We start from the raw sequence: 8,607 nt of genomic DNA on the forward strand, positions 1-8,607 counted from the left end.
TAACAAACATAACCAGATTTGTTTTATGTTAGTCTCTAATTGTATTTTATATTTCAAGTTTTCAATTTTAAACACAGTCTACCATTTCAAATGCTAAGCCACAAGTGAACAATTTTATAAAATCCAAAACAAACGCAAACACGTTACTTTGTTTACAGTTTGAAGCAAAAGTTACTTCAGGTCATATTTCAACTCGAGTTAATCGAATAAGTTTGTAAACGTAATCTTTGTGTTGCATTTTTATTCCAAAATTAAATTTTAAATTTTTTTGAAATCGCATGCAATACTTTATAGTTTTATATGTTTCGCTACATCCTAAACCATTTCAATACTAAAAAAATACAATATAATACTACTTTATATGAGTTTAATAAATATCGGAGTCATATTTTTTTGTTATTATACCCAAGCGAAACTTTTAAATACCAAATCCCTGGAGACGATATACAATTTTAGCAGCTGTTTTATAAAGCGTAAGTTAATATACTAATAACATTCATAAATATGGTGAAAACATATTTTTGGTATTATCTATTTGAAAGGAAAGTTATGATTTAAAAAAATTAGACAACAAATATGTTTCTATTTTTTTTTACTAAATTTTAATCAGTTTAGGCAGGCTGTCGTTTTAAAATATAATTATTTTAGGTAGAGAATTAATTTTAAAACATAACTAAAACTTTAAAATTTTATAATTTAAAGCAGAGTTTTAAGAAGTTAATCTTTGTGCTTAGCGTTATCAACTTAAACTAAGGGTAATATATGAAACGTAAAAGTAGTAAGAAGAAACAAAAACCAAAAAAGTAACAGAATCGATTTCAATTGTTTTTGCGATTTTTGCCATCAACGTTTTGACAATTTACGTAAAGTTAGATTATACTTAAACTGCTGTAAAGTATTTAAATAAAACGAACAACTTCGTAAAATTTACTTATTTAAAAATTGCGATATCCGTTTTACTAATCAAAGTAAAAGTTCAAACACTTTACAGAAGTGTTAATTATCTGCTAGAATTTATTAATTTTTGACACTTAAAATGCCATCTGGTATTGTTTGATGTTAAGTGGTTGTGATGTCATAATATGGTATTGTCTTATCAGTTGTTTAGTGATAGGGTCTGTTCCATGAAGTTGTGGGTTTGATATATATATAACTGGCAAAAGTTAAAGTGCTTAAACTTTGAAAAGAAAAATATTTTAGATGTTTAGTCAAGTTTTTTTGTTTTAAAGCTTTAGACATTGTACATAGTGTTTTAAAAGTAAAATAAGTTTATTTTTTATATGTAAGATAAATTAATTTATCATTAATTTTTTTATACTTTGGTGGAAATAGCTAAACAATAATTATTAAAAAAAATCAAAAAGTTTGCTCCAGGTGAGGCTCGAACTCACAACCTCCGCATTACTCCGTAACTGTTATATAAGTACGGCGCGCTAACCGATTGCGCCACTGGAGCTGATGTTTAGAACGATTTAGTTTTTTAAAACATTACCAATGCGCCATTTATTCAGTTTTAAAAAAATTTAACGATTATAATCAAAGTTTTAATTCGTTAAATATCTACAAAACAAAATATTTTTTAAAATAATTATAATCAAAAATGAAAAGGTTAAATAACTGTATTTATTTCGAGAAAATTTTGGCCTAATTAATGTTATAATTATTTAATTAGCAAAAAATAATTATTTAAATCCTATAAAGATGTTAATTTAAAGTTAATTTATATAAATCAAGTCAAAAAATTAATTTAAAAAGTTTGCTCCAGGTGAGGCTCGAACTCACAACCTCCGCATTACTCCGTAACTGTCATATAAGTACGGCGCGCTAACCGATTGCGCCACTGGAGCTGTTACTAACAATAATTTATATTTTAGAAAATTACGAGTTTTAGAAAGACTTAAATTTTATTTTCTTTTTAGAATTGTTTAAATATTAAGTAAATTCGGGGTAAAAATTTGGACCAGAATGAATTTGTATTTATGTAAAGAAATAAATTATTTTCTTATTTTTTCTAGCATTAGAAATATTTTTTACCGATTTAAATATTTAAAAGTAAAATACCATAAAAGTACAAGTCGACTGCTACGTCAAAATAACCAAATTATGACAATTTCGGTCTTTTCATTAGTTATAAAGTACCTTTAGCAGAAATGTAATAAAAACGAAATAATTTTAAAATTGTGAACACATATTCGCCTATAGTGACGTCATATTAGACTTAAACTTATTCATATAAACGTAAATGCAAGCTTTTTGAACGAATATAAACTGCTGGTAGTTATTTTAAATCAAAAAATTTAAAATAATGATATCTAAAACCTATTGAATTTGATTACTAAGTTATAAAAAAAAATTTCAAAAAAAAGTTATTAATTTTGGGTTTATTTTTACATTAAAAGTTCTTATAATAACTTATACGGTTTTACACAAAGTTTTAATTCGTAAAATACTTACAAAAAAAATAAAATGTTATTTTAAATTAGTAAAAGTAAAGGTAAAAGTGTTTAATAACTGTATTTAATTCGAAAAAATTTTGGCCTAATTAGTGTTATAATAATTTTATTAGCAGAAATTATTTATTTAAATTAATTAAAAATTGTTAATTTGAGGTTAATTAATAAAAATCCAGTCGAAAAAAAAATTTAAAAAGTTTGCTCCAGGTGAGGCTCGAACTCACAACCTCCGCATTACTCCGTAACTGTCATATAAGTACGGCGCGCTAACCGATTGCGCCACTGGAGCTGATATTCTGAACTAATTTTATTTTTAACGAAATTACGAGTTTTAGAAAGAGTTAAATTTTACTTTTTTTTTAGATTTGTTTTAATATTAAGTTAATTTTGGGTAAAAATTTAACGAAATGAATTTGTATTTATGTAAGTAAAGAAATTATTTTCAAATTTTTTTGTAACATTTTAAATTTTTTTTATTAATCTATTTTCAAAGTATAAAATAAAACAACAGTACATATCGACTGTTACGTCATAATACTCGAATAATGACAATGCAACACTTTTTATTATGTGGTAAGTACATCTAGCAAAAATATGACAAAAACGAAATAATTTTAAATTTGTGAACGCATATTCGCCTATAGTGACGTCATATTAGACTTAAACTGATTCATATCAACGTCAATAAACCCATTTAAACAAATATAAACTGTTGGTAATTATTTTAAATCGAAAAATTCTAGATACAAAAATTTAAAATATAATTAATTTGATTACGAAAATATCAAAAATATTTGTCATTAAAAAAGCATTTTGATTTAGAGTTTATTTTAACATTAAAATTTATTTGTAACCCTAAGTTTTTACACGAAGTTTACAAAATTAAATAAAATGTATTTTTAAATAAATATAACTAAAAGTAAAATGGTTTAATAACTGTATTTAATTCAGCAAAAATCTGGCACTATTAATGTTATAATTATTTAATTAGCGAAAATTAATCATTTAAATTAATTAAAAATTTTTAATTTAATGTTAATTAATAAAAATCAAATAAAAAAAAATAAATAAAAAAGTTTGCTCCAGGTGAGGCTCGAACTCACAACCTCCGCATTACTCCGTAACTGTCATATAAGTACGGCGCGCTAACCGATTGCGCCACTGGAGCTGGCGACAAACGCTAACAAAAATGCGGCTTTGTTCGGCAAGCAACAGATGCGTCATATTACGAGCTGGTTTCATAATATCGCGGAAATATATTGTGACGTAAGAATTGCAAACATGAATAGTTGTAAAACGTGCATTAAATTCTTGCGCGTCATTTTATAAATAATAAATTTTAACAGACAAAAATAAATTGATATTAGTTTAAAATTATATCAAAATATTGCTTTGAAAAAAATTAATGAAAAATTAATTAATTTAATTATTACTTAATTGATTTTTTATTTAAGCGTAAAATTAGATAACATTTTCTTTTAAAATTATATTTATTATATTAAAATTTAGTTTTATATTTTATTTTTAGTAAAAACGCGCATAATTTTTTATATTCTAACCCTTTTTTTTCTTTTTAGGTTTCGCATGCTTTATTTTGATTGTTCCATATTGTTACGTCACAGCCAAAAGTCGTTATGCGCTAACAGAGGACCTTATGTCGACATATGACAGCAAAGTTCGGCCTAGTTATAGTTATAACGACAGTGTCCGAGTTGTTTTTAAATTGTTTTTGAATCAACTAATAGATGTGGTAATTTCGGTTTACATTTTTTTCACATTTTTAAGAATTTTGTTATAATAATACAATACATATTGATATACTTAATTTTGGTTATTTTTTCTACATAATTAAGCTTTAATTTTTACCTAAAAATGAAATTTAACATTTTTTTAGGTAAATTGTGACTTATTATCCCCAAATTTTACTATTTTGAAATATCCTTATAAGTTCCTAATGTTCTATAAAGTGAATTAAAATTAAAATTTATAAATTTTTTTGCAAAACGCTCTGTATTTTTAAAATTATTTAAACTTTCGATTTTAAAATTTTCATTTTTTTATGGCGAAATAAATAATTAAATATGTAAAGTTTTCTATGGAGCGAAGTATTTTTATCCAATTATTTAAATTTTAATTTTAATATTTTTTAGAGCGAAGTAAACCAAAAAATTGAGACTAAAATGTGGGTTCTGCATATCTGGGAGGACCCCAGGTTAGTATGGGACCCAGCCCAATATGAGGGAATGGAATATATTTATTTACCCACCACTGAGTTATGGTTTCCTGAGCTCGTACTATATAATAAGTAAGCTGGGTTTTAAATGAATTTCTTTTTTTGATTTAAATACCTAAAAATTTAATAAGTTTGTTAAATTTAATTTGCAATTAAGTAACCAAAATTATAAAAATCAAATCTTATTTTTTATTTTAGTTTTTACATTCACAATCATACAAAAGTTTATTCTTATTTTATTTTAAATTTTCGACGAAAAAATAAATTAAAAAGTTTGCTCCAGGTGAGGCTCGAACTCACAACCTCCGCATTACTCCGTAACTGTCATATAAGTACGGCGCGCTAACCGATTGCGCCACTGGAGCTGATGTTTAATTCCAGCAATTTACACGTTTTAGCCAAAATTAAACCGATTAAAAAAATTAATCTAAAAAACACGCCAACACTTGAGCCAATTTTAATAAAAAAAAAACAATTAACCTTATGACGTCACAGTGCTGATGGCGACTTCGCGATCTCTCAGTTCACAAAAGCGAAAGTTAGTTACAAGGGGAAAGTTGAATGGAAACCTCCTGCAATCTTTAAAAGCTTTTGTGAGATTCAGGTTCGACCTGCAAATAAAATTTTATTACACTTGTGTTTAAAATATTTTGCTAATGACGTCATAATTTGACGTCAATAGGTGCTAACGTCATCATAATTCGTATTAAGTAACGTAATAGTTTAAACCCATAAAATTCTGTATTTAAAAATCAAGTTAAGCTAAATCCCGCAATATTTACATTTTTAAGTCATATTACGTCATAGTTTAATTTTCATGACGTCACAGGTGGCGCAGTTTCCGTTCGACACCCAGAATTGCACGATGAAGATCGGACCTTGGTCTCAAGGTCAAGATTTACTCGACATGGTTAACGCCGATGGAAAAGTGACGTGAGTAAATTTAGTGTGATGTAACAGGGTTTACTTATGACGTCAATAGTATACGTGTGACGTAATTCGGCCGAAAGTAGGTTAAAATAAAATTAATGTAAACATCTAAGTCTAATTATTTGTGACGTTCGTCGGGTTATTTGTGACGTAGGTAAATGATTTTTGATGTAGTTAGATTTCATTGTTACGCTTTTTTAAATATCACGCAAGTTATGACGTATGTGATGACGTATTTAGGGATCACAAATGCGATTTGCCGGATCTAACGAGTTATGAACCGAGTGGGGAATGGATCATCCTTAAAGTTGGATGCCACAAACATTATATCAAATACGACTGCTGTAGAGGTAAACACTTTTAGTAGATACTTTTTAATGTTTATCCTCGATCGTGTTTAATTTTTGAAGTTTTTATATTCAAATTTAAGTTATTTAGTTTATTTGATTTTTTTTTAAATTTTGTTAATTTTCTTAATTAAATATTCTATTCAGGTCCCTACGTAGACATGACGTATTATTTCGTCATACAACGTCGTCCCTTGTATCTCGTCATCAACATTTTATTTCCCACAATGCTCTTTTCGTTTCTCACTTGCGCTGTCTTTTATCTTCCTTCGGACGCTGGTGAAAAAATGACTTTAAGTATCTCTCTCCTGCTGTCACTCATCGTTTTCTTGCTCGTGATTGGTGGGTCTAAACCACGCCCCTTTTAGTTTTTCCTTAACCTTTATTTTTGTTTATAACTTCATCTTTAAATATTCTTGATAGATCCAATAAAATTAAAACATATTGTAAGGTTTAAAAGAAATATTTAAAACTTTGTCTAGCTGTTTCTAGGGTTTGAAAAAGACGTCTCTTTTTATAATTTCTGTTTATCATTCTGTTAAAATACTTATACAAAATGGTAAATCAATTAAGGAGTTACCTTAGACTTAACATTTAAGCTGTACCTAATGCAAAAGCTTAATTCTACCTTATTTGCCCATCTACAGAAATTTCAACATACATTTATCATACATTTTATGCTACAAGTAACTGTTATTAAATTTTTTTCATTAAAACCAAACTGTATGGCATTGATGCGAATCGAACCCTAGATATCTGATCAACTATAATTTGATACTATAGCCTATATCATCTAACTTAACATTTTAATTTATATTAGTTGAAGCGATCCCCTCAACAGCTAAAGGTGTCCCGTTATTATGTCAGTACATTGTATTCACTATGTTGTTGGTCTGCCTGTCTATTATGATTACTGTTGCTGTGCTGAACGTCCACTACAGAGGTCCTGCTACTCATGTGATGTCGGATCGGACAAAAAAGGTAAATTTCGTATTTATTTAAGCATTGTGAGTACTCACTTTTTTAAGGAATTGTTATAATGTATAAAATCTAATTTGTGATATCTTTACAGTTAAGAAAAATGTATAAAAACTATCTAAAAATTAAAATCTTAAATTTATTTTTAAATTTTTTTTCCTAGATATTTATGGTCTGGCTTCCCAAGCTAATGTTTAGTTCAACAGTTAAACGAATGGATCCCTATGCTGATAAGGCGGCAAAGAAACTACAACCAAGTCTTAATTTCCCCGATATAACAGGTAAGTATTTAATTATTTACAATTTTTGTGTTTTAACTTCTGCGTAAATAAATTTTTTTATACCAAGCACTTTTTTTAAATTTTTCCCACGCTAATGACGTCATTGAAACGCAGTACAATAAGTACTAGTTAGTATGCGATTAATGCAACATATTCTACGAATTCAGAACGTTAAAATACCATTAACATTAACCAGAAAGCCTATTTTTATTTTAATTAAAGTTTCGATATTTCGTACAAGAGATCCTTTAAATTTTTTAATATTTTTATTTAGATTTATCAGGTCGGGAGCCAAGTTTAGACGAGCCAAGAGTAATGAGTGGTGACGTCAAAGCTGTGGTGGATGGGGTAAAGTTTGTGGCCGAATATTTTAAAGATCAGGACGACAGCCAAAAGGTAAATATTATTTATCAGTTATTTTGTCAAGAGATTTAATAATTGAAAATTAGGGCATTTTGTCGTTGTAATTTTAAGCAAAAAAGATATCGCAGTATAACGTTATATATTTTAAAATATCCAAAATTTGTAAGCCTTTAAACAAACTATTTAAAAACAAATTCTCTTATTTAAGCTTCACCTTAAATTAAGTAAATTTTGTACACTGTCAAAGTATTAACATCAACTTTTTAAAATAACTGAAAAAGTATTGTTATCGCATAACTCAAAACTAAAACCGCACAGTGGGAATCAAACACAGACCCTAACATAGTAATCGCTAGAACCTTAATTATTAATTGCACAATGCGTTTCGTTATAAAAAATTTGAGTAAATTTTTCTTAAACGCTTTCACTCAAATTTTACTTAAGTGCACTAACCGTATATTTAAATGCTTATATTTTAACGCGACGCATATACACTTATTTAAAGTTCACTCAAATGCTTTAACTTAAACTTCACTCAAATGCTTTTGATTAAAGTTTACTCAAATAACAAAATTTTGACTCAACTCACAGAAGGAAGATGAGTGGAAGTATGTTGCTATGATCCTGGATCACTTTCTTCTCTACATCTTCATCTTGGCTTGCTTGGTTGGAACAGTTGGGATCTTCGGAGGAAGATTAATCGAGATGAGCAAGGAAGAGGATAAATTCGGAAGCTCCTCCGATCAATGTCTTCTCGGATGCGGAACTTAATCTGGAAAAAAATTTTAAAAAAATTAATAAAACAACTTTTTATAATTTTGTTGGGAAAAAATGTAATTAAAATATTTTTTTACATTTCATTAATTTTTTTTCAAAATTTATAAATTTTCTTAAAGATTAACTTTTCTGTTGGTTTATTCTTACTATATTGTTTGTGTAATATTAAATAAACTCACCAAGCAGGATCAAAGGTAAAATTTAATTCACTTTAATTGCTCTAATTTTAATAAAATATTAAAAAC

The 8,607-nt window shown here is 27.3% G+C and overlaps 1 protein-coding gene and 5 non-coding genes across 6 annotated transcripts; 1 reads left to right on the top strand and 5 right to left on the bottom strand.

Annotated features, from left to right (window-relative positions):
• Positions 1–1,366: 1,366 nt before the first annotated feature.
• Positions 1,367–1,456, bottom strand: Trnai-uau (transfer RNA isoleucine (anticodon UAU)). The gene is given in 2 exon segments: positions 1,367–1,402; positions 1,419–1,456. It is a non-coding gene; the product is annotated as a tRNA-Ile (tRNA).
• A 301-nt stretch (positions 1,457–1,757) lies between these two features.
• Trnai-uau (transfer RNA isoleucine (anticodon UAU)) lies at positions 1,758–1,847 on the bottom strand. The gene is given in 2 exon segments: positions 1,758–1,793; positions 1,810–1,847. It is a non-coding gene; the product is annotated as a tRNA-Ile (tRNA).
• An 805-nt stretch (positions 1,848–2,652) lies between these two features.
• Trnai-uau (transfer RNA isoleucine (anticodon UAU)) lies at positions 2,653–2,742 on the bottom strand. Its single transcript is given in 2 exon segments — positions 2,653–2,688; positions 2,705–2,742. It is a non-coding gene; the product is annotated as a tRNA-Ile (tRNA).
• A 72-nt stretch (positions 2,743–2,814) lies between these two features.
• Positions 2,815–8,555, top strand: LOC145741866 (acetylcholine receptor subunit alpha-1-A-like). The gene is made up of 11 exons (XM_082559534.1): positions 2,815–2,876; positions 4,031–4,203; positions 4,604–4,758; positions 5,182–5,290; positions 5,516–5,619; positions 5,857–5,966; positions 6,111–6,305; positions 6,784–6,944; positions 7,105–7,222; positions 7,497–7,618; positions 8,177–8,555. The coding sequence occupies exons 1-11, from the start codon at positions 2,861–2,863 to the stop codon at positions 8,354–8,356; spliced, it is 1,443 nt and encodes a 480-aa protein (XP_082415660.1). The 5' UTR covers positions 2,815–2,860; the 3' UTR covers positions 8,357–8,555.
• On the bottom strand, positions 3,532–3,621 carry Trnai-uau (transfer RNA isoleucine (anticodon UAU)). The gene is given in 2 exon segments: positions 3,532–3,567; positions 3,584–3,621. It is a non-coding gene; the product is annotated as a tRNA-Ile (tRNA).
• Positions 4,962–5,051, bottom strand: Trnai-uau (transfer RNA isoleucine (anticodon UAU)). The gene is given in 2 exon segments: positions 4,962–4,997; positions 5,014–5,051. It is a non-coding gene; the product is annotated as a tRNA-Ile (tRNA).
• Positions 8,556–8,607: the final 52 nt, after the last annotated feature.

Source organism: Corella eumyota, chromosome 2, assembly GCF_963082875.1.
Source record: "Corella eumyota chromosome 2, kaCorEumy4.1, whole genome shotgun sequence".
Classification (NCBI taxonomy): domain Eukaryota; kingdom Metazoa; phylum Chordata; class Ascidiacea; order Phlebobranchia; family Corellidae; genus Corella; species Corella eumyota.

Coding starts and splice junctions, on each gene's coding strand:
- LOC145741866 (XM_082559534.1), top strand. Junction 4,759..5,181: donor GAGCTCGTACTATATAATAA/GTAAGCTGGGTT, acceptor ATGACGTCACAG/TGCTGATGGCGACTTCGCGA. Junction 5,620..5,856: donor AACGCCGATGGAAAAGTGAC/GTGAGTAAATTT, acceptor TGACGTATTTAG/GGATCACAAATGCGATTTGC.